We start from the raw sequence: 27,723 nt of genomic DNA, 5'->3' as shown, positions 1-27,723 counted from the left end.
TGTGTTTGTGGAAAAGGAAAACATCAGCTGGCGACTGGCTGAAGAATGCAGACGGATGAAAGACCAAAACAAGAAGAATCTGCCCCAGAACAGCGAGAGAACAACGGCAATCGACCTTCAAGGAAGAACACAGTGATAACCCAGCAAAAGCCCAGGGGACTGGGGGAAGTGGCAAGGCTATAACAGATGGGGCAAGATGTATCAATTTTGGGTCTCGTTCTGCATGTCATCCTCGAGCATTGGTTCATCTGATAAGATGGACTGGCAGGAGCCCGGCTCCTACTCATGATCAATTTGGCTGATCCACTAAGTTGATCCAAGCACCAATAAGACTGGTAACGTATATCAGCGCAGAACAGAAATCGGGGTATGAATGTGGTGTGTGTGTGTAGTAAGTGCTTAATCAATAAACGCGGCACTTTGCCTTATCCCCCTCATAAGGTCTCGCTCATGAGTTAAGCAATTGGCAATCTGTGTAGCAACCTCACTTTTGGTATCCTTTTCCCACTCTGGCAGACACGACGACTTCTTCTTTCTCACTGACCCGAAATACTTCATTGAAACCCATTGGCCCGAAGACCCAGCATGGCAGCTGGTTGAACAACACGTCTCGCTGGAAGACTTTGAACAGAGAGTCTTTAAAACATCCCAGTTTTTCAAGCTTCAGCTCTCCCTTCTCTCTCCAGACGTCTCCCTTCTCAAAACAGGTAAACACAAAGCAAGGGCCCAGCTCCTCCGTCCTCATGGTAAGGCGACATCTTTTTGTACCTAATGGGTCCCAATTCCCGAGAGCCTCCTTGTTCAAAAGTACGGCGTTATCTGGCATTCCCATTCAAGTGCATGTTTAGATCCAATGGAAGTCAATAGGACGTAACGATGCACGTATTCCCCTGAATCACGGCCATTGCACGGTAGAATAGGAGAACCGGGAGTCACAATTCGTGAATCACAGTAAATTCAGATAAGTCACTGAAAGCCTCCTGTGCCAAAGTTGCCCTGTCTGTAGAACAGGAACAAGATGTCTCTACCTTGCAGGGGAAAACGTGTTTTCATTCATTAATGTTTGTCAACAGCTCTAAGACCCCCGAAACTCCTCCTTGCAGCGTTCCCAAAGCGCTTGGCTCTGGTCAGCAGCCTCATGAGATGGCGGGACGTGACTTCTCTTTCTTCTCACACTGTTTATACAGTGAGACGAGAATACAAAGCATGATCTGAAAAAATCCCTGTCCTTTCTTGAGAAAGAGGGAGATTTTGTCTCAGCGGCGTTTGATGTGGGCTTTTTGGGTCAAATACAGCATGACCTTTTCCCATCTGAGAATCTTTCTTGAATCTTTTGTGTTCCTTTGCTACCAAATGTCCCAACATAGAGGTTTTTATTCTTTTTTCTTGCCATTTATTTCATCTTGTAGAAAAAAAGCAAGCTTGGAGCAAGGGGGCTTGACATGCTTGCTATGAAGAATTAATAGACCGCAAACAAAGCACAGCATGAAGCTTTGGAATGAGCAGAATTACTTACCCAAAAATCAAAGGCACACCATATTTCAGCAGATCTGGGCTTTCCTGATATTGATGGCCATGTGCCTTGAAAACAAAGGATATGCACTCAACTGAGGTATAATGGCTTGTTGATCAATACCTCCTTTCAGTCAAGGATTATAAGTTGCGGCAAGGGAAGTTTAGCTTGGATATTAGGAAAAAACTCTCTCACTAGGAGGGTGGTGAAGCACTGAAAAGGGTTTTCTAGAGAAGTGGTGCAATCTCCATCCTTGGAGGTTTTTAAGGCCCGGGTAGACAAAGCCTTGGCTGGGACGATGTAGCTGGGGCTGGTCCTGCTTGGAGCAGGGGGTTGGACTAGATGTGACCTCCTGAGCTCCCTTCAACCCTCATTTTCTATGATTACACTGACTTGTAGCATCTTCTGAGGGAGGTACAGGTTACTACCTCCCCGAGTGGTGTGACCAAGGTCACACAGCAAGACCACAGCCCTGGTGGGAATAGTTTCATAGCTGGTAGGGGCCAGAAGGGGCCAGAAGGGACCTTACAGACCATCACCCAGAACTGCCCTTCACAGGGCTGTCTTTGCTGCTGCCTGGCCACTGCAACATCCAGAGCAAAGCAGGGAAAAGTAGAGCCTGGCTGGTGGCTGGAGGTGGTGCCCACCCACCTCTCCTCTTTGCATTGCTCGGTGAAGGCACCGGAGGCTGTGCTGTGGTCTCCTGCAGGAGTTCATTTCATTTGCACTCGAGTGTGATGAGCACACACATGCACAAACTCACATCCAACAGCACCGAGAGCAGCCAACATCTTCACTGACACAAACCAAGTTTGGGATCCACGTGCAATAGCATCTGGCAGCGTTGGGCAGCCTTCATACGGATGAATACAATACTCTTCTGCTTGGCCCTTTTTTTTTTTGCAATGCAGCTAAAGTAAGGATTTTTTTGACACTGAATGTTGCTTTCAGTGGTGGCTATTTCAGGATATTTGAAAAGCATCAGATTCGCCTTTTTTCGCCCCAGACTGCTTTGGATTCTCCAAGTGCAGTGAATTTTTATTTTGGCCGTATCCACTTCCAGGCCCGTGCGGCATGCTGCTTGCCTCCGATCATCGAGGTGGCTCTGCCTGAGTCGAGATCAGCGTCCAAGAGAACTGCATCACGGATGAACAAAAGGACAGTGATTTGGTAAGACGTGGGAAAGGCGTCTGCCGGGAAACCAAATGAATGATCCGTTCGACTGAATACATAATCCGCAACGAGAGCAAACAGACAGGGAGCCAGGACATCGCTCTGCTGTGCATCCAGGGTCACCGGGAACTAATTAGTGCTTGAGTCACCAATCCAACAGCACAGCTGCAATTCTCCTGGGACTTTCCGGTTGCCTTGGCTACGAGTTTTGGAATCGCAGAGTACCAGAGGATTACCAAAAGCCAGCAGCAGACAGCAGAGATCAACGCTTCTGAAAAACCAACAAAAAAATATCACAACTCAAGGCAGCATTTTGTCCTAAGGCCTCCTGAGGAGTGGCTTCACTCAGCGGACGTGTTCCTTATTGATCTTGTGCTTTAAAAACCCACTTAGCACAAGGGCACCGAAGGGTTCAATCCCGTTCAGCAGCATCCTGCTATAGATCCTCTATGGCAGTGATAGGAGGGAGAGAGACCACTATAATTGTTCATTTTAGTGTTATCCTTTCTTAGGGACCAGCACCCTTGGGACACTCTTTGCGAACTGCTCCATGAGGTCTGGTTTCATAGCATGCAACTACTGCTAACAAGAGCTGTATTCGTTTCGAAGCACCACGCTTCAATACTTCCAGTACCGGCAGACGCCTTTCCACTTTTTCAGCTGTCTAGGCACTGGTGGGAGTTCATCGACACCAAGTGGACTGTGATCATAGGAAGAGGGTTCGTGTAGAGAAACCTTCTCAAGCCCAGAGCAGGAGGGTTGGACTCGATGATCTTTCGAGGTCCCTTCCAGCCCTTCATTTCTTCGAGTCTTTGATTTTCTCCCTACTCATCTTTAGTGGAGTATAAGATCTAAAAGTATCACTTCCATTTTTTTTTTTTTGATAGTCCCTCTGGCTTGAGGCTGGGCCACTCTCCTTTTCTTTCTCCACATTGCTCATTGATTGCATTTCTCACCAGCCAGGACATGAAGGCCCTGATACATGCCCTTTTCATTGACTATTTTGCTTTTTCAGCTGCTTCAATTCGTCACAGGTTTGTTAAAGCCTAGCACTTTGAGTACTTTTGCAAGTTTTTGATAAATGATCATGAAAGCATGACTGTCTGGACATGTTACACAGCTCCACAAGCCTTTCAGGTGTGGTATTTCTATCAGGTGGCCCCCAGACATTTCCTGTCCCCCAGTAGAAGAGAACTGCGAGTGGACCCTATGTGCCGTATGAGCTATCGGCTCCCCTGGGAAGCATATGGGAAGACAGGGAGGGATATCTACCTTTCACATGTCGGTCTTTTTCAGCTTTCAAATACTGGACTGTCCAATTTGAAATGGAAATTGTGATTTCAATTGATATTTTCATTTTGATTTTTGTTTGCAAAGTTTTTCCTTGGAAGAGAAGTCAACATTTTTTTTCCCCTAGAAGAATCCATTTTTTTTCCCTTTCTTTCTTTTGACCAATGCTATTGATTTGACCACAAAAATTATTCTCAAAAGCCAGCCCAATCTCATGAGTCTGCTTAAAAAGCTAAATTGTGAACCCTCTCAGCCCTTATAAAGATCTCTGTTTGTGTGTATGAAGAGTCTGGGTGTGAACGTACACCTACAACAATGGAGCTTAATATCTGGAAAAAGTGCTCACAATCTAGTATAACTTTAGTGCAAATTATATGCGTGAGGTCTGTATTACAAGATCTGCCTATTTTTCCCTAATATTGTTCGGATTTAAATTTGTGCAACTCCCATTAGCTTAAAAGCCCATGGATAAGATTTCCACATACAACGCTTTCTTGATTGCTTCCATTTCTGGCACTCAACTGAGATTTCTCAAAGGAACCTGATTTTCAGATAATATCGAGCGTCATCCTTGGGGAAAAAAAAGGAAAAAAAAAAAAATCAAGCCTTTTTAATTGCTTATCACATCTGGGTCAATGAGGACTACAGCAGAAAGAAAACAGCAAAATTTCATCCAATTGGTTTACCAGAACCTTTTCCATCATCGTCTCCAGTAAACCAGTCATCAGTGGCATATGCCTTAGATACAATAGCAGAAGGGGAAGGAAGCTTTTTAAAATATTTTGGAAAAGTAAAAATGTGTCTACATGTTACTGCAGTGTTTTGCTAAGCAATTAGCCCAACGCACATCAACCATCTGTAGGAAACTATTAAATGCCTTGATGTGGAAACTGCATTGGAACACATCCACGGGTTTCACCTAATTTCTTCTAAAGAAAGGAATCTTTAGCTCACTGGTGGAATAAATTCAACGCCCCACAAATGTTTGTTTGAAACATATCCGCTAATTATCTTTGAGGGCTTTCTTCCCAAAGCTGAGCTCGTTACTATGTTCCATATCTCACCATCTTTGGCTAGGTTGGGTACAATGTTCTTTTCTTTTCTTTCTTTCCAAAGATCCTCATATGATGCAGCCAAACAGGGCAGCAGCTTCGGAAACGAACTTTGGCTGAATTTAATAGCGAGCAAACCTGCAGTTAATAAATTCTGTCATCAGTGATGTCTCTACTGAAGAGCTGCCAGGAGACTATTGTTTGCACTTACTACATGAGCCAAGTCACAACTTGGGCAGTCAAGGCAATAATAAAACCCTACCACTCCATTCTTTGCAAATGTTCTTCTCAGCCTACCGCAGACATGGTGACAAATAATGAAAATCAGGATCCATACGGAAAATTTCCTCTTAGTAATTAAAAGCTTCCTTTTGTGTCAGTGTGCAAGACTTAACTGCTCTAGCACACAGGCAGGGAAGGTTCTTTGGGTAGATGTGATATCTTTTATGAGACCAACTACGTAGCTGGAAAAAAGTTCTTTGCAAGCTTTCAGGCACAAACACCCTTCTTCAGGCAGTGGGAAACTCTGCTGTTGTTCTGAGTTTTCCAAGAGCTAAAAGTGTGACAAGAAGTCTGTGAAAATGTCAGCAGGTGGAAGTTTGGAAGATACTGGGTAGAGATAGGAGGGGAGTGTGTGGTGGTGGAGGGGGAGAAATGTGTGAAGGAATGCAAAGGGTAAGCTTCAGGTAGGTACCTGGGGAATCAGATGTCAGGCAGGTTGTAATGTGTCATAAATCCAATGTCTATATTGAGTCCATGATTTTTTGTATCCAGTGGACTGATGGAGTGAAGTTCGTAGGCTTGTCTACGAAAGGTGTTTTGTAAGTTCCCTTTGAGGATTAGAACTGGGAGGTCAGAGGGAGTGATGGTCTTGGCAGAAGTGGGCATCCACAGGTAATTGGATATTTTTGTCTTTGATGGATGTTTGTGCCTGAAAGCTTGCAAAGAACTTGTTTTCCAACTACTTAGTTGGTCTAATAAAAGATATCCCATCGACCCAAAGAACCTTGTCTGCCTACGCCCTTAGACCAACACGGCTACCACCAACAACCCTACCCTAGCACACTACATTTGTATTGTGACCATGCCCGGAGCCCCAACAATATCATTGTTAAATTTCCCTCTCTGTTACGGTGTCCTCTCTACTGCTCCAAGTCAGCTGTATTTCCAATGGGGGTTGATTGAACCCTGTACTCCTGGAACCCCATTCAGCAAAGCACTTCAACATACACTTCACTTTGGGGACTTTTGAAGTCAGTGGGACTAAAGCACATATAAGTACCTTATGTAATTGATGTCATAGTCTGTCGAGTGCTTTGGTGTCCCTTAGAAGAAAAGGGGATTGTGGGCCTGATTCTCTGTGGCCTCTTGTGTTTCTCTTTTTCTACATGGATAGAGTAGATGCAAAATGCCTTTGAGCCAGAGCGTCAGAGTTTGCAATTCAGTTGCACAAATGCAGATAAGTAAGCATGCTTGTGACTTGGTGGAAGCACTCGGAGGCGTTATGCCTGAAAAATGTACCGAGGACCAAAGCAGAGATGCAGAACTATTAATGAGCCCTGATGAAGCCTCTTGAACATCTCTCTCTAGGCATCAGAGACATCCAGGCCCCATTTTCTCATGCTCTCTAAACCACGGGGGAAAGCTTTCTTCCTCTGCAGAGGCTGGAGAAGATGAAGAGTTTAAGAGGCTTTTGCTTGTGCTGCCGCAAAGCCAAGGATGTATCAACCACATCTTTCTAAAAGCAGAAGGAGATCCCTAAAAGGTAGCTACTAGAATGAGAAGCTTTCAATGCCTGAAAAAGGAAGGGTTCACAAACAGCAAAGCAGCCTGGTTGTGGAAGACGGAGGGAGGTATTTTCTTCTCTGGAAACCTCTAGTGAGGTCTCATTCATTGGAACCATGCAAGGCTCAGCACGCAAGGCCCATGGCCTCTTCATGGAGGGTTTGCCGCTGTGGAGACACTTGATATCCAAAATATGCTAAGCAAACCTGGTGTCTGCAAAAAGCATAAAACTGGAGCTTATCTGGGTCCATGCACAGGTTAAAATACTGGCTAGCAATCATTTTATAACCTCCCCAGCAACCCAATGGATAATGGAAGATCCACCCCGCTGCTTTCCTGAACAGGAGCATGAAGGTCAAGTAACAGAAATATTTCAGAACCGACGCCGCTATCCCAGCAGCCTCCATAACATCTCTTACCATCATTACTATATTCGTTTGAGGCCAGTGCCCCGATCCCACAGACCCATTGTGCTACCTGATCTAGAGACATGGACATTATCCACGTCTCTGCAGATATAATTATACCCCCATCTAATCACCTTTATTTTTAAAGGATGTTGTGCATTTTGCATGCGTGCACATATGTAGGCATGTCTATGTGAGTGCACATATGTTGGTAAATTCAATCAAAATATATACATATGTATGGCACCATCCCTGCATATAACCCATGTATGGATGCATCATATAGGCCATGTACGTGCTATATTTTATTGACGTTAAAAAGAATCAAGACAAGAAAAAAAAGCGACTCGGAGATGCACATTTCTTCTGGCAAACTCAAAGATTTGCAGCACCGCTATCTGAGCTGTATAGCTGAGCTCTGAGTAGCGTCAGGTGCAGGCAAGAATACAGCCCTCAGTGCAACTCCTGTATTTCCCTCCTGCTGGGTTAGATTTGGCTCCCAGACAACAGCACATGGATGTTCTCAGCGGTAGGGGAGCCAGAAAGAAAGAAAAAAAAACTTGGAAAAACTGAACTTGTTCGTACAGCCTGGCGGAGAGCAGTGGGATTTCCTACCAGCTGGGCTGGAGTCTTCTGATCCTCCCAGCTGTGTTTCTGCTATGACGACAGCACATCAGACCTGCACCTCTGATGTCTGCCTCGAGTGGGAGAGCTACTGTAAAATTAGCTCAGGATGGGACACCGGGTTTGTCACGTAAGTGGAAATGACTGGTGGAATAACTTAATATTGAGGACTCATGAGATTGACCTAACTGCCACCATCTTTTGCTTGACGACAGCCTTTATCTGGAGGTCTCTGAGGTCTATAGAGCATGTGGCATCCTCAGGAGAGCTAATTTGCCTAGGGACAGCACCATGCTAACACAGCTATTTGGTTTGCAATACCTCTGTGCGGCGCTGCCTTGAGCTCTATAGAGTTCATGACATGAACAGGAGAATATCTCAGGGGATCTCTGCATTGTGACTGGCAGTCCTACCCCAAGTGCTTGCCCCAGGAGCCCAAATACCATCTGTCCTGTTCTATAGATAAGGAAACTGAAGCACACGGGGAAGGAGGGGATAGCTCAGGGTCCAACTTAGAAGAGCCAGGCACAGGGGCAGGACTCGATCTTTCGAGGTCCCTTCCAGCCCTTAGTTTCTATCAACTCAAACCCTTGGAGGCTCCCAGTCCCATGCTGCATATGCAAAGTTTTCCACCGCATGTATCACAGTTGCTAACAAAAACAGACAAAATTAATAAGCCATGATGCTTATGCCGAGCCATGCACTTAAAAGGTATTTCCAACCCTTTTCCTACAGCTCATGGGGAAGCCACGGTGGCCCTGAAGAGTGCACATCCAACAGAGTTTAGCTACCACCTCTCCAAGCTCTCTGGTGAAGTTAGCAAAGATGACATGGGCACGACTCATGGGATGATGACCGTGTCCAAGCAGAGCATGACTCTCAAAGTGACCCCCCCAACAGAGGGCTTGTTTGACTTGATGGTCTTCGCGCGGCCATCAGACTCTCCAGGCCCCTATCACTGGGTGTGCTCCTATCAGATCCAGTGCCTGGAGCCCATCAGTAGAGAAAACCTGCCTGAAAATCCCTTTCATTTTTGGGGCCTTCACCAAAAGGTGAAGGACTTTGGTATCGAGGACTGCAGCTGGAGAGGGGACCTGGTGGTCGCTGCAAGGGGAGCTTTGCTCTTGACTCTACAGACAACGCGGCCCTTGCTGGCCACATACGAGCTGGTTCATCAAGAGTTAGACGCTTCTCTGAGCAAGAAGTGCCTGGCATCTCAAGCAGAGGAAGACAAGCTGAGTTGCCACGTGCTGTGCCCTTTTCGGGGCTACTACCGGCTCTCGGTGTTTGTGAAAGAGCTAGGAGACACCGCGTTCAAAAATGCAGCCAACTTCCTCATCCGTTGCTCCGGCCCCGTCAATCGGAACGAGCTCTTCCCATCCGGCCTCAGCATGCACTGTGGGAGCGGGACTTACACCCGTGGAAGGGGCCTTTCCAACCCCAGCCACCCCGCCCCCATCATCACTACCATGCAGGGCAAGTGTAACATCACCTTCCACGCGCGGCCCGACGTCGAAGTGGCAGCCGTCCTGAGCAAGGACAACGTCACCAACACCAAGTACCCCATGGAGAGATACGTCCTCCTCACTCACCTGAGAAACAAGGTCAGCGTGTGCATCCTGCTTCCTGAGCCAGGCATCTACAAAGTGGGGCTCTTTGGCAAGAACAAGGACCATAAGGACTTCGCCCATGTCTGCGACTACATCATCCGCTGTTTCTCCAACCCCCGGTGGCCCCCTTTCCCCAGGGTGTACAGCCTGTGGAGGAGAGGGTGCATACTGCTACAGCCCAGAACTGGCGTGCTCCAGGAACAAAGCTGGGTCACATTTAGGGTCAAGATGCCCAAAGCCCACAAAGCTCTCGTCATTGGGCATGCCAAGACTGAGCTGAAGCCAACTCAGAGCAAGATCTGGGAGGGGGAAGTGCATACAGGGCCAGCTGGGACTCTGCTCAAACTGGTGGCTAAATTCAGCCAGCAATCCACCAGCATGGAGGTCGTCCTCTCGTTTGATGTGGGGTCTGCAGGGTAAATGATCCAGGGGAGACGAGGAAAGATCCCAAGAGCCCAGGAAGGAAAGAAGCCCTATCAGACTGGAAGAAAAAAGGACAACCCCAAATACCGTGTCAGGTGGACTCTCAAAATTATACAGGGTGCAGCCTCCGTCTTGCAGGATATTACAGCACTCCTCTCACTTGGAGATGGTGTGTCAAGCTGATCAGAACCAGCACACCGAGGTCTCTTAATAGCGTATGCATATAAGAGTTTATTAATATAAGAGGAATCTGTTATCCGGTTCCTCTAGAGGACGGTTATTTTACCACTTTTTACCCGTGCGACTAACTGCAGCTTGTTTTATTTGACATCTCTTCCAGATCTTGGAAATGCATGTGGTTTCTTCCTCCTGAGAGCGGGGGGAAAAATAGGACCTGGAGCCAAAAACAAAAAGCATCAGGTGGTAGCAATATTTTACCAATGTAAATATGCAGGAAGGAAGTTAATGGTTTCCAGAGGAATTTGTGCTTTGGGGCAGAGGAGGGGCAGAGGTTGTATTTTATTTTTAACTGCTGCTTTAAAATTTCTCCTGGGACATTCAACCAGGTCTTCATTAGCGAGGCTGACATGTAACTGCATTGCATGCTACCTATGGGCATTGAGGGATTCAAATTGGAGATGGGAACACTCAGGAAAGCGGTTCTTTGGCCAAGACGCCGCAGTACAATAACCAAAAGCATAGTCACAAGTGTAGTTATGATCTGGCACAAGCTAAAAGGCAGTGTCGTAACAGAGATAGGACTCCTGCCCGGGCAACTTGCGTGTAGGTTGGCAATGCATCCTTACCAAACGCATGCATGGGCACCAAGAGCAACTCCATCACCAGGCACTGAAATGCGGTTGCCTACGAAGGGGAGCTGGGCACTGTCGTTGCAGCATGTCGTTTAAGCACAACGATATCACATGACCGTTTAGGACAGGAAGTGAAGATGACACCGTGAACCGCGCCTGGAATGGTTGAACTGATTTGGAGCAGGGCCTTCACCTTGCGCTGAACAGAGACTGACCCTCGCTTAGCCCTGTCTTCGTACGGGGAGAAGGGAGAAGATTAGGCAGTGAATATTTGTGCACCCCTAAGCCCACGCTGCACGGCTGGTTTCATCTTCCATCGTGACTGCGCAGCTCTCTGAATGAGATCCAGGGTTATTTTGGGATGCTTTACAAGCAGCAGACCGGGGGATACCCTCCACTGCTTTTCAGCCACAGCCTTTCCAGCGTGACGTGCTGAAGACACTCAGATAAAAATGGCTCTTGCTGGGCACGGAAAGCAAGGGCATTTGAGGTAAAGCAAGGCACTCAGTGGAAAAGCCCCGGCATACTGGAATGACTGGGAGGAAATGTCACTAAGGACGAGGAGACGTGGACCGTTCCAGGGGCTGAGCCTTGGGTGGCAGAGGGTGGGTGGGTGGCTTATAGCAGCTGCAGTGGCAGCCGCTCTTCATGCTCCCCCCTCCGTGAGCTTGCAGAGCTGGTGCCCTGCTCGCCTGCCACACATTATACTGCTGGATAGTTCTGCACCAAGATGCATCCTACTTGTAAAATGCATGCATTGCCACCATGTTGCAACCCTAGGAAAAAGAGGCACGTCTGTGCTCACACCAACTGATGATGTACCTGCCCCGAGATACATGGCCTGCTCCACTGCAACCAGGAGACTCCCTGGAGAGCAGGGTCAATGAAGATGTACTCAAAATGGGGGGTTTTTTAGGGGCCCCAGAACTGATGACTGCCAACAAATGAAAGAGAGAAAGAGAGAGAGACTCTCGGATGCTATAGCTGCATGGTTAGGGCACTGCAGGGCTCCCGACTCTGACTGATCTGTTTTCAGTCACACAAGGCAAAGAAGGTCCTGTCCACTATGAGCTTGTCTACATCACAGCAGTAATAAGTCCCAGCACCTGGTTTGCCCCCACCCGCCCCCACCAGCAGGCTCCAAAGTCAGCAACAAGTCCAGTCCGGTCGTCATGCTCAAGCAGGATGAGGACCAGGTGCCTAAGAGCGGGCACAAAGAAACACCAGCGAGCTTCTGGGTGTGCAAACTGCACCGGGGTTGATTGCCTTGAATTAATTGCATGTGTAGAAGCACCCGGCATGGACAAGCCCTGGGTCACTGCACTCTCGAGTCAGCTACTGCATGAAGAAAAACATGTCAAAACCTTAAATGAGGCTGACAAGCAAAAGCAACCTCCCCTAACCCCGGCCATCTTCATTCCTGGTCCCTATGGGCACAGCACGGTAGGAAGCACTATTAAAACCCCATTGTATGCGAATGGGCCTGGCTTTCCCACACTGCTCCACACCACTGCCCTGTGCACAGCGTTGTTTTTTGCTCTGCCAGCCTGCGGGCATCACCTGTGATGTCATGTTTCCCAGTTTTGAAGGGTTATTCGGGGATCCCACTTGTTGTTTCTTCCGGGTGGCCTGTCCACCACTTATTCTAAGCCTCTCTGAAGCCTTTCTGCCTAGGGCAGGTATAAATCTAAATAATATTAATAATAATATTCACTTCCAGACCATTGATAAAAATACTGAACCACGTCAGGTCTAGTACCAATTCTGACAGAACCGTTCAAGACACTCGCCCACGCTGAGGTTGGGCATTTGATATCTGTCATTTCACCAAGTCCTAATTGTGTGCTTTATTAATATTGCATGGTGGTAATCTCTTCATGCTGTGCGGCACTACATCAAATGCCTCTCTGGAGTCTTACACCCACACAATTATGCTTTTCTACCAAAATGATAATCTCATCAAGGAATGAAATCAGGTCTGTTTGACGTGGTCTATTTTTCCATAAAACCATGTCGAGTGGAAATAATTATATCTCTGTCGTTTCATACTTCACCAATTGTATTGCAATCAGCTTTATCCATTATTTTGCCCAGGACTGGGATCTGACTAACTAGCCAATTGTTACCTGGGATATTGCACATGCTCTTTTGAAATATTTGCCCAGCATTAGCACTCTTCTGGTCTTCTGGTCTTTATTTATATCAGCAGGTGAGTGATCTCCTTTGCCAAGAGACTGATTAGAGAACATTGATCTCTATTAGATGAGGTTTATCAATTCCTTCCAGCACAGTAAAGTAGCTCATCATCTTCATATGATATAATCCAGTGGTTGTCAGTGGGTTGTACACGTGCCCGTAGGTACTTAAAAAGGTCATAGGGGGTATGCAGAACTGATGGGGCTGATGATAATATGGCTGGTAAATGCTGTGTGTGCGTGCACAGCCACATTGCAGCAGGCAGGTGGCCAGGAGCATGGTCCAGCAGCGTGGAGAGTAGCCAGGTCCAGCTGGTAAGTCTGTTGTGAGGGAAGGGATATGGGGGAAGAGGAAGATCGAGGCCCCAGAGGTGGGGGAAGGAGTGAGGCCGGGGCAGAGGTAAGGGCAGGGGCTGCCCAGCCAGAGCGGGGTGCAGGAATGAGCTGTGCATGGAGCGGGGGTGGCTCCCACCACTACACACACCCCCGGGAGGGCATGGGGTGCATGTACCCCTGGATCTGCATGCATGGTGAGGACAGGCTGCCGCTGCAGGCTAGAACCAGGGCAGCTCTGGGTTATTCCTGGTGGGGGTGTTGGGCCAGGCTGTGCTTAGGGAGGGCAGTGGCAGCACTAGGAGGAGGTTGGGGGGGGCTATGGTGAAGTCTGGAGTGGCTGCAGCCTCTATTGTAGCCCCCGCTCCCAGCACTGCTGCTGCCCACCCAAGCACAGCCTGGCCCAGCACCAGCCAAGAAGAGCTGGGCACTACCCCCGCCCCAGCCCACATGGCAGGCCACCCCACCTCGCCCTGCATGTAGATCTAGGGGCACATGCCTTCCTGGGGTGCGTGCCGCAGCAGAAGCCACCCCAGCCCTCCTCGCACCTGCTGGATGAGCTGCCCGTGGCTCCGTCCCACACTTCACCCTGGTTGTGCAGTGCCCACCCCAGCCCCAGCCTCACTCTCTGCCTCACCGTGGAAGCCTTGATTTCCTCCTCCCCCTCCCCCGCCCCTTAAAAACAAGAAAAAACTATAAAGTGCGACGTGAGTTAAAAAACCCTGATATAATCACAACATCCTGATTTTTTCCCCAAACGTCTGATAAATATTTATTGAATACTTATGCCCTATCTACATCATTAATGATATAGTTTTGGGAAGATCTAGAGTTTTGAAAAGGGGAGCGCAGATGATGTGACACATCATCACATGCAACACAACCCTTTTTTTCCCAGTTAAAGAGAAACTAGAAGCATTAAAAATATCCTAGGGGCCTAGTGCTATATTATTCAGTTTAAGATCAAAGCAAAAACAAATATAACATCTGGAATGTGCACGAATGTGCTAGATAATATATGAAGTTTTAGGGGAAAAAAGATCACAAGAAGTTATTTTTACTATTTTTTGCCTGGTCAAAAGATGTCATTTGTCCTGTAGTCTCTGTAGTTAAATGTACATCTCTTATTCAAATTTATAAAACAAAATGTAGCCTTATTGAGTATCTTGACAGTGCCTCCAATATTCCAGTATCAGTCATTTCTACACCTTCACATTTCTACGCCTGTTTCTGAGAATCTTCCATACCCTGAGTTAATATGCCTACATTTGTGTTAATGTTTTTAGCTAGAGCTACAAACAATCTGCAGGGCTGTGGAATAGAAGGCATTATAGGGATGTTTAATAGACAGCAAACTTGCAGAAGAAAGGATAGTTTGAATTGTGCAACAGCAGGATCAACAAAAAGGAGAGGAGTCATTAACACCTGTGGAGTGGAAAAAGATTAGCAGGAATTAGGGAGATGATAATGAGTCAAGAAGTCAACTGACTCTCCCAGCATTGCTTGAATAGACATGCTGCTGCCTCTCCCAGGCAGTTGGTTTTTAAAGAATTATAGTTTAGGTGGATCAGGAGCTGCTCTACTATAACTCCCTGGATATATTTTATCGTGTCCATCAGGTAAAGTCATTGCTAGGATTTCTAATACAAGAATACTTCTTACTGCCCTTTGTCAGGCCAGCGTTGGGTTGTCCCTTGATTTCTTTAGCTTCCCTCATCATTACTTCCTATCTATTCCAACCGGTTTCCATGTATTTGTTACATGTTTCTTTTTATTTCAGTTGCTGCCTTCACTTCCCTACTGAACCAGTTGTGTTCTTTTTTGATTGGGGCAGCCTGGCTTTTTGGCCCTGTAAAAAACTCTTATTTAAAAACTTTCCATTGTCTTGTGTATATTTGTTTCCTATCTAAATGTCTCCTTCCAATCAGCTCGTCATTCTCCTCTGTTCTAGGAAATGAGCCCTTGTATACATTATTGGCCAGACCCATTTTCTCTTTGGCCATAATGAAGACAAGCACGTGTCCACATCCAGGGACAGATTATCTAGTTTTCCCCATGTCACACAAAGAACATGTCTTCAATCTCCCGAGTCCCAACTCAGTACCTAAGCTCAAGACCATTTTTCTTCCTCGTGGCCTACATGTCTGAGGAAGTTAAAGGCATCCATTATTTAGAAACATCCATGTGGTGAAGTGGGTTTCACTCAGGCTAGCCGTCGCTGGCCTCTCACCTGCCTCTGGGTATGCCACCTGCCTGTCTCTCCTGCCGCACCTTGTTGGAAAATTAATGAGTTGTTAAATAATGCGGGAGGCTGCCCATTTTTCTTTGCACCCTGATATTAGGGGGGGCATCTGCGGCTCCATACCGCCCCTACACTGCGGCCCAAACCTCGCAGATGGCATCCAGATGTTATCAGTCACACCAGCCCCCCACTAGGCTCCAGAATCCTCCTGGCAGGACCCTCCTTTGATCCCACCACCTTCATTTGGGCTGCCGAGCTCCTTGTAGCTGGCTCCCCTCTCAGGCATGGTCCCCACTTGGGGCCTTTGGCCATACACAGGCCCTGACCTCACCTCCAAGGCCAGGCAGGGTCCCAGGCCCACAACTCTGGGTGCCCCTTGCGGTGGGCACCTGGCCCTTTTGACCTTCTTGGTCCTGGCCCCAACATGGACCAGTTGAGGGGGCACTCTATCCCCAGCCTCACTAGTCCCGCACTCTCTCTGGGTCCCCCTTCCTGGGTGTGGGGAGATGGGGTGACTCACACCACGACTGGTGCTCCAGGGCCTCACAGGGGACTCTCACTCCCCCCCTGGAGCAGAGGGTCATAGTGCTACTCTGAGATCCTCCCCGGGTGGGCTCAGGTGGCTGTAGCTGTGCCTGGCCCCCACTACCTCCAATATCCTAACCCACACGAAGGTGAGAGCTGGGGTTAAGGCGCCCCAACCCACCTTTCACCAGGGTGGTCACTGGCCTGGCATTTCCTGGGGGCTCCTGCACCACTGAGAGCCCCACCAGGCCACCCACTCCTGGCAAGGTGCAGTTTTAGGTCATGACCAGGACCAGGAGCCTCCTAGCCATCCCCTACAGCTCCTCCCTTAGCTCCAAAGATGATACCAGCGGCCTTGCAGCCAGGCAATGTTGTTACCTGGCCTTCCAGCAGCAAAATGCCCTGTTTATACGAGCAGCCCTGGATCCAAAATGGCTGCCCTCATCAGGCACCTGCTGGCTGCTAGCTTCAGGCCCTTAAAGTGGCAGGCACCCACAGTGCCCTGCCACGCTCCACATTTAAAGAATGAGTCATTCTAAATGTTGGAGTATTGTTATAGCTGTGCTGGTCCAGGAAATAAGCAAGGGGCAAGGATTTTTGGGGTGAAATATTTTATTGGGCCAACTGTATAACTGGGAGAGATCTTATACAAGCTTTGTGGGGCAATCAGGTACCCCTTCCTCAGGGCAAGAAGAACAGTTGGTCAAGAGTTGGTCCTATAGGAGATGTCACTTCCCAAAATTCTCCTATTCTTTTGACACCACTTCATGAAGATAAAGAACGATTGGTCAGCCCGCTCATGAAAATTCCTGGAAAAGTTTCTGTGACTTGCCAAAAATATTTTGAAAACATGGAAGGAGAAAAATGTGAAAACATCTTGTTTCTCAAGAGATATTTCAAAACACCCTCCTTTATAAGATCCCAGATGTCATACTTAATCTGGCGTGAGAAGCAAAGAAGGAAAAGGACACAGTGAGGGTTAAAAGGCATAAGAAATGTGCTTGTCAAAACAGACCCATATTTATGCAGACAACTGTGAGAAGAATATGAGAGAGAAAGGCAGGAATGTAGCTTGGCATGCCCCTATTGGGAGCTTTTGATGGGCAAATAGGGTACAAAAAATGTTTCTTAAAAAGAAATTCAAACTAGACTGATCTTCTAGGAAACAATATAATGAAATAAGAAAGGAATAAAAAAATGATTAAAAAGTAGGGGGAGGAGTACAGCAATCCCCCATGGAACTGCAGGATAGTATTGGCAATGTGAGGGTAAGATGGAAAGATGAACTGGAAAACCTTGGAAGAAATCAGGAAGGACTAGCTACTAGAAACAATAGAAGCCTTTCCTTCTTGGACAGAAAACTTAGGGAAAATGACAATCAGGGATCTATGTAAGCTTTCCAAAATGAGAAACAATTCACTGCTGAACAGTTGCAGAAATGCCATGGCATAGCGGACTCTCCCTTGCTCTCTTTTCCAGCAAGCTGGATCCAGATGTGCAGGAAGTGTGGTTTGTGGCACTACACACCTCTTTGCAGTGCCACAAGCCGCACAAGTTGCACCTTAATTAGTGTGCGGCATTGCTTGTTTGCAGCGCTGGGGCAAAATTTGCTGCCAGGATTTCCCAGTAGCAAAAAACTGGGGAAAAAAAAGTGGTGCAAACCACGTAACAGTGGCGGGCACTGGGACAAACGTGGAGATGGGGGACAAGGCAGCCCAGGCCTGCCTGTTCTCCCATCTCCGTGTGCTGTGGAGCCCCCACACTGAGGTGCCCTGCGCCCCAGCTGCCCGCGGAGCAGCCGGCTGGGCCAGTGTGGCTCAAGACTGGGAAGCAGACAGCTATGGGCTGCCTGCTTCCCCTGTCCCACGTGCCACTCCCTGGCTGGCTGGGGCACAGGGTGCCTTAGCACCGGGGATGGCTAGCCCCTACTGAGGCACCGTGCGCCCCAGCCAGCCCCCCTCTGCAGCACATGAAGCAGCAGGAGGACGCATACCGCTGCAAAGCACACGGCCACAGGCCTACACCGTGGCACATATTAGGGGCACAGATTTGCGCCACGACTATTTGTGCTGCTGCAAAACATATCTCTGCTTGTGTGGATGTAGCTGTAGAGTCTAGAAACCCCATCTGAGATCAGGCCCCTGTTAAACTAATCCCCGTTCAAAAGCGTCTTTCACAGCTATTATTTCTGTGGCACAAGTGAATAATCCAATTTGCAAAATGAACCAACGACAGACACGCGTTGAGCAATCTCATCACCACAGCCTATAAAAGGGCCCATCACTAAGGCCTACAAAACCAAATGGCTTCCAAAACGTGACTGAGAAGGTGAAGAAAGACATGAAAACACTTCCCGAGTGCAGCAATCTCAAACGATGTCAAGATTTTTGTTAACTGGAACGCATTGACTCACGGTAACGTAGTAAGTGCCGTCTGAGCTCTCCTGCATGCCTTTATTGCGTATATCTTTCAGCCTCTGCAAATTGACATAAAAAAGTAAGTAGCATTATCAATTATTCTGTTGATCTTTGATAACAGCTTAGTAACAGGGACTACCTAGAGTTTGCTTTTGAGAAATTGTTGCCTAGGAGGGTATGTGTTCTCCTGTCCAAGCCTACATGAAATCACAGTATACTATTGCAAGGACAGCTACTACTACTAGGCATCCAGGCCACATCGTACTAAGCCTTGTACATAAAGCAGATGATCTCTGCCTCGGGCAGCCATATTACTGTTAAGAGAATCCCTGATGGGTGGCCCCAGAGTGCGTGTGTGCACACCCCTGCCCTCTGGCCCCATGCACGCTTGCGCACGCATGCCCATCACCAACACCTGACTCTGTGTGCACATGCATACACACACACACACCGATCCTGACCCCATGGCTCCCAGTAGCCCTGATGGCAGGGTCCAGAGACTGGACCCAGCTGGGAGCAGTGCCCCCCCACCCCACCACCAGCAGCTTTCCAGGGATGCCACGCACAGCCTGGGCCTTGGCAGTGGCTGCAGCAGCTGGGCACGAAGTGGGTGCCATTAACGGGGGGAGCACAAAGTCATCACAAGAGGGTTCGTCTCCCACATGCACGCACACACAGTGTACAACATCTGTAGACAAGCACGTTGTCCTGTTTCGAATGCTGGATTTAACTTTACCATACTTGCTCTCTGCTGTCCTAAACCTATTACACCGTTCTCTGAACCCCACTGCAAAAATTACGTTACCGAACTGGACACATGGTTTCAATTATAGCAGCACTTCCAGTAGCCAATCACAGCAGCCAGTATTGTGCTGTTGGATAATGCTGCCTATACCGTGAAGGTTTTCTTACAACCACTCCACACACCAGTGACTTGGCCCAAACTTGCTTGGCTGACAAGAAATGAAAGCATCGCATCCTGCTGTGCTTTGGCAGATCTTACAAGCCAAGGTACACTCCTTTCTAATACCCGCGAGGACTTTTCTATTACACCGAAATGTAGGAGACGAGTCAGTCTGATCGATGCTCAACCAATGAGCTTCGATTAATTCGTCGATGTGCTTTTCTAAAGAAACCAAAAAGCTTGATTTCATTCTGCCATGAGATTATACGCTTGGTTGGGAAAAGAAATCTGGAGGTGGAAAGACTTTTGTGAGACACTCGACTTAATATCCACGCAGCAACCTGATTAAATATAATCAGATCATGTCAACAACGTAATCACATCACATCAATAAATCACATGTGAAGTAGATTAAGACCTGGCTGACAGAGCCCTAAAGCATTCGCAGTTGTCAAGGGGGCGGCAGCGTGAAACAGGGGGGTTGCAGAGGGCGGCTGTAAGGTCGAGGAGGCCCAGACCTGGCATTTTTTGTCGACAGAAAAAAGTCCGGGAGGAGCAATCCTGTGGATGATCCAATGAGATGGGCAGAAGGGGAGCTGTTGGGGAGAAGAGGGGATCACGCTGAGTGAACTGGACCCCTGTGGACCCCTGTGTATAGTCAGAGTTGGCTTTAGGGGTGAGAAACCATGGGCAGGACCCAGGGGCCTGGCCGTGGAAGAGCCGTTGCAGTCACGCCATTGCGGTGCAAGAAAGGGCACAAAACGTTGCGTGTACAAACGCCTGTTATAGTAAGCCAATGCAAATCGCCGAGTGGGAGGATGGGAGAGAGAGATGGTCCCAGATGTTAGCTTCTGCCAGCAGTTCCCCACAGGTCCAATGCTGGCTCTGCCCAGGAGGGTGGGTCTCTGCTGGCCTTGAACTCTCTGAGCGTAGGGCTAGGATTCAGTTCAATTCACTGTATTAAGGGTTCTGGCTAAAAGCCTCGCTCCCAGAAACGACATGACAAGCAAACAACCGTGGACTATGATTCCATTTCTTGCCTTCTAAGAGCTGCTTAGAGACCCCCAAGGGCACACCTGGTTTCCCCGCTCAGGTCACACGTGTACTCCTACGGCAGACGAAACACAGGAGCATTTTCAGGCTGTTTTCAAGCACCTCCAAAGTGCACTTTCTCCCCTGGCAGAGAGCATCTTTGCTGCAGGATCGCACCTTGTTCTGCAAAATGAACCTTGCAAGCCAGGTGCATTTTTAAGGCAGAAGCAGTCAGGTCTTGGGATCCTTTTCAGCTACACAAAGCCCATCGTGGCCTAGCTGCCCTTCCAGCCAGCCGGCTTTTCACACGCGAGGTGGCCGAGGGAGGTAGGAGCTGCGATGCCAGTGTTAAAAGGGCACGTGATGGTCCCTCTCAGACCCAGAGAGGATAACATTTCTGCTCTCCTGGAGCCAGGAGAGGGATCGAGAGGAGAGCTAGAGAGTAGAAGAAGTCAAGGTGGAGGTTGTGCCGGTGGTCCATCTTCCCTCTGGTCCTTTGGAGCCATATCCTAAATTTTCAGCTGAGTCTTATCCTAAATCTTATCCTAAATGTTGCTGGATCTCCAGGTCCCTGTGGTGGCCATGTGTACTTAGGCACCTAATGGCTGGGGGCACGTGCTGGATGGGCTCATCTTTCCATATGCCCTGCAGATGCATTTTGGAGGGGACGTAGCAAATACCCCGCAAAAAGGGAAAACAAAGCCTGACTCAGGACACCAGAAATAACCGGTTTCAAAGAACAAGAGAAACAGGAGGAAGGAAACAGCTGTGCTAATTTGCTTTGTTTTCCCTCTCCTGCTGTAATTCATCTTCCCTCCGGGAGAACCAGCCGGAGTCACCAGGGGTCTGGTCCCTGCGGCCTTCCCTTGTTTCTGGGGGTGCCACCTGGACCACCGCGCAATGTCAGAGAGGTGTCACGGTCTCGCAGGCGCTCCATCCTTCCCCGGGGGATGAATAGGAGGACGGTCCCAGATGCATCCTGGTTGGATGGGACAGGTGGCCAGGGACGGGAGCACAGTAGCATCCTGTTTTTGACAAGCCTCATCGTTGTGGGCTGTTGCGAGCCCCGCCGGGCTTTCCCCAGAGCATTCGCCTTCCCTTTGACGCTAGAGGCAGAAGCAGTCGTCGTCACTCCAATGCCCGGGCTCCGTTGGAGCCGATAGGAAAGTCAAAGCAAAGCAGAGACGGTCAGAGACGCCCAGGAGAGGTGCGCCCGCTATACGAGCGACTCGTGGGCAGTAGAAAGGATGCAATGCCCAAAGCAGAGAAAAGGCCCTCAGCTCCCCATCCTGAGCCTGGCCTCCTCCTCGTGTGCTGGCAGGATGCTCAGCTCTGCCCGCTGCTACTGGGCTGGCTTGGCCACTACCGCCCAGCTCAGGTTCTGGTTTCGGACTGCCTCGTGCCAGTGCTCAGCCTCGAACCCCCTTCTCGGGCCAGCTACCGTGTTACGGGCAAGGACGGATCCTCCAGGCAACAGCTCGCAGAGCAAACGAAACCCCATAGATTGCATAATGCATCTGGTTTTACTTTTTGGAGTGAATCATTCATAATGTAGCTGCTCAGGTGCCCTTCCAGCAAGCTGCTGCCCTCAAAGCCCATAGGGACACTACGGAGAACAAGCCTTTGAAGCCAAAAGTCATTCTCCCTACTGGGGGCGAGGGAGTTTAGGGAGGAAACAAGTATAAAGCCCCACTGAATTAGCCATATTGGGGACCTCCCCACCGTGTACCAGCTTTATCAGGCTGCGCAGAGCTCAGCAGGCTCCGGGCTGAACATCCAGGATCGCCCCCTGCCCCAAGAGGATCAGGGCTAAATGTTAAAGACAAAGGCAGGAATGTCATTCCCCGCTTTATATATGGGGCCAAAGGGTGAGCTAGGTGGGGCGGGCCAGGACCCAAAGTCGAGACCTCTGCGAGATGGCCAACTTGCACCAGCCTGGAGAGAAGGGGTCCGCTTCAGGGCCTTGCCGTAGTGAATTGAACCCATTGCACAGCACCGGATGCCAGTCAGGACACAAGGAAGGCTTCCTCGGTCCCTCTCCTCGCATACGCTTTTGGTCAGCTCCTTAGTGCATGTGCCCCCAGGTGCGCATCTGCTCCGGCTTTGTACAAGTCACCGGGTTAAGCAGAAAGCTGGGGAGCGACCCGTACACCCAGCAAGGCCTTGCCCAACCCAACAGGGAGCATCTACACAGCAAAGTGAAGATGCGACTGCAGCAAGCATAGGGAAAGCATGGAGGTACGGACCTCCAGGGCTGCCTGCCAGAATATAAACCCTTCCAGGGAGACTGGCGGTGTCCTTTGCAAGAGAAAGCCTGCTTTGCTGCTCCCGCGCCGGCCCCCGAGGTAGCGTGAGCTCCAGCTCCCGGCTCTCCTCCTTTTCTCTGGCGAGGCTCTCACATCTTTCCTTTTAGTCTCCTTGGGTCACCCGGACGTGCCAGCAAGCCTGGAGCTGAATCCCAATCTTCTTTCCGGAGACCTTGAGGCATCGTCCTGCTACCAAGCTGGGGAAATCAAGGGGGAGACTGAACATAGCCCCCGTGCAGCCAAGTCCTGCTCCACCCCATCCCTTTTTGACACCCAGCTTCACCTGGCGGCAGTGCCCTTCCTCTCCGTGTGAGAAGCAGGTGCTGGGGAGCGCATAGACTTGCATAGCCGCATTAAGCCATGCCCACCTCCTTATAACTGTGCATCTTTGCCAACTCAACCATAGCAGCTTGTCCAATGTCTGCTTTATTCATCTCCTCCAGACTGAACCCACCAAGACTTAGCCTTGCACCAAGCCCCGCGTCCTGGTCCTCCTTCCTGCCTGCCCCAAACCCTACACCTGCTACTGCTCTGACACACTCAACCTCTCCTCTCCGACCCTGGAAAGCGGCAGTAAAATGGAGGAAGGGACATGTGCCAAGCCTGGAGCACAGCTAGTCCTGTCTGTAGTTTAACCACCCTACATGGCACTCACCTGCCTTCGGTGGCCCCTCTCAGACAGCTCACGTAGGGCTGTGACTGAGGCTGCCCTTCTCCAGGAGCAATTCGTAAGGACAGCTGACAAGCAGCCTATTTCTGGCCCGACTTATGGTCTGAAATTAAGGGAAATCATCTTCCCTTTCCTGCTCTGAGCACCTTTCTACATACGGCTAAATGAATCGAGCAGATGGATTCTGCTCCCCATCCTCTTCGAATAACTTTCCCCAAATTAAAAACTCCCCTGGGAACATCATCTTGCTGAGCTGATGTGCTCAGGAGCCGTTCTGGGGTACCGACTTCCACCCCAGAAGCCCTTTTGTGTGTCCCGCTGCAACGTCTCTGGAGAAGGGACAGGCTTGGAGCCTGATGTAGACATGGTTTCTTTAACACCCAAGGAAGAGAGCGGGGAGAACAGTGGATGAGATGGACCTTGACTGTAGCAAGGCTTTTCACATCATCTCTTACAACATTTTCATTAACAAGCTAAGGAAATACAGACTAGAGAAAAGTTCTGTAAGGTGGATACATACCTGGTTGGATCCTCAGGCTCAACAGGTAGTCAGCGACAGCTCAAAGTCTAGTTGGGAAGAGGTAGGAAATGGGGTCTGCTCCGGTATTGTTTAATATCTTCATTAATGATTTAGATGGTGGGCTTGCATGCACGCTTAGCAAGTTTGCAGACGGCACCGAGTTGGATGAAGCTGCACTGAGTTGGATGACATTGCAGACACTCTGGGGGGTAGGACCAGGCTCCAGAACGACCTGGAGAGACCGCATAAATGACCCACAGACAATCAGACGAGATTCAGCAAGGACACATGCAAAGTCCTGCACAAGGGACAAAATAATTGCATGCAAAAATACAGACTGGGCAACGTACAGCCCTGGAGACTCGAGGTCTCCCTGCTTCCAGAGAGCAGGTCCACACTGGCCAGCCAATCTGCCCGCATGCTGATGCGGAGGAAAGGCCGCTGGGCTCAGAGGGCAGCTCTGCCTCCATTCTGGTCCCTGGTTGTGACGTGACCAAGAGGCCTCGAGAAGGAGCAGTTCGCAATGCCCTGAGGTTTTGGAAAGCATCACTGGTGCATGCGAGAGAGATGCACAACAGGGACGTAGGAGCCCATGGCGCTTCCAGCTGGGCTGCAGACTACGCAGAGAAATCTGGACTCCGCAGTGCCATTGGGATTTTCTTTCTCTTGGATCATTTAGAGACACAAACTCAGTGGGCACAGAGAAGGAACGGCATCAAAGGGACTTTCACAGCATTGCTAAACTGCGCCAATTAAAAGCAGCTGAGAGCAAAACACATGACCAGCAAGTGATTCATGTGCAATGGCAGAAACCCTCTCCACGCAGCGCTGATGCTCAGATGCTGCCAGGGCAGGTGTCCTATAAGCACATAGTTAGACAGATCCCATGCTGCTGCCTGCCTAAGATAATAGTCGGATGCCCGCTGCGCCCAGAGTAAGCTACACGCTTTTTCCCTTCTGTCCCACGTGTTACAAGAAAGCAGCATAAGCTTTCTTCTCACTCACACAAACAAAGAGGAAGCCAAAGGCAACTTGGATTAATCACAATGTTTAATTAATTGAAGGCTCCGACTTAATAAGACCCAAAAGCAAAAAGCAACAACAGCCAAAAAAAAAAAAAATGAATCAATTAAGATTTAAAAGAAAAGCAAGACGGATGCACTTCGCTCACAGCAGAGAATCAGGCTGGATTTCAGTGTCAATATGCATGGCCCCCCCTTCCCACCCCCGGTTTTGCAAGCTGAAGGCTGCGGCTAGTTGTCGCTGCTAAAGTCGCTGGGCCTGGTGAAAGCTCCCCATCCCTTAAGATTTAACCTTCAGGGCATCCCTGAAATTGCATTGCAGAGTTCAAGAGGAGCAGACACATGACAGAGATAAAGGGTTGTTATGCATGCAGAAAACTTCGCCTTCACCTTCAGAGTCAATCTGGCCTTTTCCCGGCAAAACCAGCACTCCTGGCCAAAACCTCATCAGCACCGAGGATTGCAAAAGCTGAGCTATAACAGAATCTGGATGCAAGATGCCTCGGGTCATGGGGATCTCCGTTGATCAAGGCACGGGGCCAGCGGTAACTATGAGCTTCAGGGGTGGCATGTGTACCACATGGATACCAGCCTTGAACACTTGTAGCAATCCAAGTGATGGTTTGCAGATGCTCCCTTACAGGAGACGGAGGGAGCTGGGAATTGGGAGATGGTAGCTCAGTTAGTTAGTAGCAGGTAGCTAGAGACAGATCAAGGGTCTGCGGAGGTTGCCTACTGCCCTTTGGGGCTTAGTTCTTCTCATTTATGTATGTCTGGGTTTATTGAACCCAGGAGTCACTACATTAACCATAGAGTTCACTGGGGCCTAAACCCGACTCCTGTCCTCACATAGAGACTTCTCATCTGAGCCTGGTAGGACTGAAATGCCAAGCTCAGGACCCGACCTGTGCCATGCAGGCTAAAGCCCAAGTGCCACGACTCTCCACACCATGGCCTCTGCTTGAGCATGAAGAGTCCTCTCCAGGCCTTCCCTCAGTCCTCCTTGGGTTGTATTTTCTTGCCATCCAGCTACTGGCCACTTCCAGAGCCAAGGTCAAGTCAAGTCAATCTCAAGGACACTATGACCGTGTATACTGTAACAACCCTTCTCTGCTCTGGTGAAGTTAGTTGAGTTGCTTTGCATCGTTGGTGGTTCTTTGGGCAGAGCGACCTGGTGGCGCACATCTCCCCTCCAGGCATGGGTGGCTTTCGGCTTGCAGGGAGCTCATCCGCCCTTTGACAGGTCTCGTTTTTACTCCACACACCCTCCACACCCAGGCTAGCCCAGGTGCGGGTGCCGGTTTAGTTCCCAACAACACAACCATGAAATAGGCTGGACTGGTTTACATAGTACCAGGTAGCTGGCCAAAAGAGGACAATGGAGCCAAAGTCAACTAATATTCCAACACCCAGTCCCAGGTATGAAAGCTAGGGTTTGTCGGGGCTGGGCTGTGAACGACCACGGCAACTAAGAGCCATTGCAAAGTGCTCCCATCGTCTGCTTTGGGGGTGAGAGGGATACAGGTTGTAGCCATGTTGGTCTACAGGGAAAGGAATTGGAGCTCTCAGTAGAGATGATATCTTTTATTAGACCAACTAGATAGTTGCAAAAAATCTTTATTTGCCTGAAACTTTGTAAATAAGGTGGGGTTTTTGTTGCAAATATCTAGTTCGTCTAATAGACAATATCATTTCTACCAAGAGCTCCGATTCCTGCGGGCAAGAGACATTCCTTGTCCTGCCCTGTGTAATGCGGAGTTGCGGACGCATGAGAAACCGAACCGTGCTAAGACAAAGCCGCGTGCAGCTTTCCCTGTGGATTCAAGGATGAGCCACATGGAACCACACCAGTGGGCAACCTTTCAGGAGGACAAATGATTGTTCAAGGCATTCAAAACCTGTATGGAGCAGCGTAGAAAATAACCCCACTGGCAGGCACTGGATTTAGAGGAGTTCTTAGGAAGAGAAGAGTCTTCTCTGGGATGACACCCAAAACTCCTTGTCAAGAATAGAAATATGGAGACGTCTCCACTCAGACACTCCATAAACCTTCCCGGTCTGTCTGCCACTGCAGCCACCTCCTCCACTCTGCTCCTGCCCTCTCCAAAACGTGGCACTTACTTTCTCCCCAGGGTCCACACTGGGCACTTCCCCAGGCTGGGACAAGTGGTCCAAGTACCACACAGAACAGGGCCTGTACACTTCATTAGAGAAAGCATCTTCTGGGAGCTTCAGATGGACTCCCAGGCTGTATTCCCATGAGCAGGAACATGCATTTTCCCAGAGATAAATAGCAGCAGCGTATATTTGTGCACTGTGGCTTGTTCCTGAGGAACACCCCTGCATGCATGCTTTGGTGCATGGCAAGTTGCCCTGGGTGGGGTAGGGGAGGCTGGGCCCAGCACCTGGGCTAGTCCCAGCAGCCTTCCCTGGGATCCTGGAGGCCTCCCAGGGCTGCAGCAGTGGAAATCTGGGCACGTGGAGCCTGGCTGGCAGTCGGAGCATGGCTTTGGATGGCCAGACTCCAGTTTCGGGCAGCACGCTACAGCCACATGCACCGCCAGCTGGTTTCTTGCTGTGGGATCTCTCAGTATCAAAAAAACCCACTGCCCTGCTAATTAACAGCCCAGCAAATGCCTGCATGTGCGGTTTGCGGTGCCACAAACTGCACAGATGTGCTCGTGGGGATGTGGCCTCGGAGTCCATCTCAGGCCAGCAAGGCAAGCCTCAGCACAGAGATGCATTAGCTAAGCAGATCCCAAGCTTCTGGCCTTTTGGTTGAAAATCCTTAACAAATTATTTAGGAATTTGCACTGTAAAACCAATAAACAGCCGCAGCTTATACGAGGGGGGTCCATCACTAATAGA

General features: G+C 49.3%; 1 protein-coding gene across 1 annotated transcript; it reads left to right on the top strand.

Moving 5' to 3' along the window:
- Positions 1–526: 526 nt before the first annotated feature.
- Positions 527–11,277, top strand: LOC109285146 (kyphoscoliosis peptidase). The gene is made up of 2 exons (XM_019495618.2): positions 527–707; positions 8,580–11,277. Exon 2 carries the CDS (start codon positions 8,675–8,677, stop codon positions 9,872–9,874), a length of 1,200 nt encoding a protein of 399 aa, XP_019351163.2. The 5' UTR covers positions 527–707; positions 8,580–8,674; the 3' UTR covers positions 9,875–11,277.
- Positions 11,278–27,723: the final 16,446 nt, after the last annotated feature.

This window comes from Alligator mississippiensis, chromosome 2 (genome assembly GCF_030867095.1).
Source record: "Alligator mississippiensis isolate rAllMis1 chromosome 2, rAllMis1, whole genome shotgun sequence".
NCBI lineage: Eukaryota > Metazoa > Chordata > Crocodylia > Alligatoridae > Alligator > Alligator mississippiensis.
Note: the sequence above shows the minus strand (reverse complement) of the source record. Positions and strands in the feature narration are given on the sequence as shown.

Excerpts from the sequence above, each read along its gene's own strand:
- LOC109285146 (XM_019495618.2), top strand. The coding sequence starts at position 8,675 with ATGGGCACGACTCATGGGATGATGACCGTGTCCAAGCAGAGCATGACT.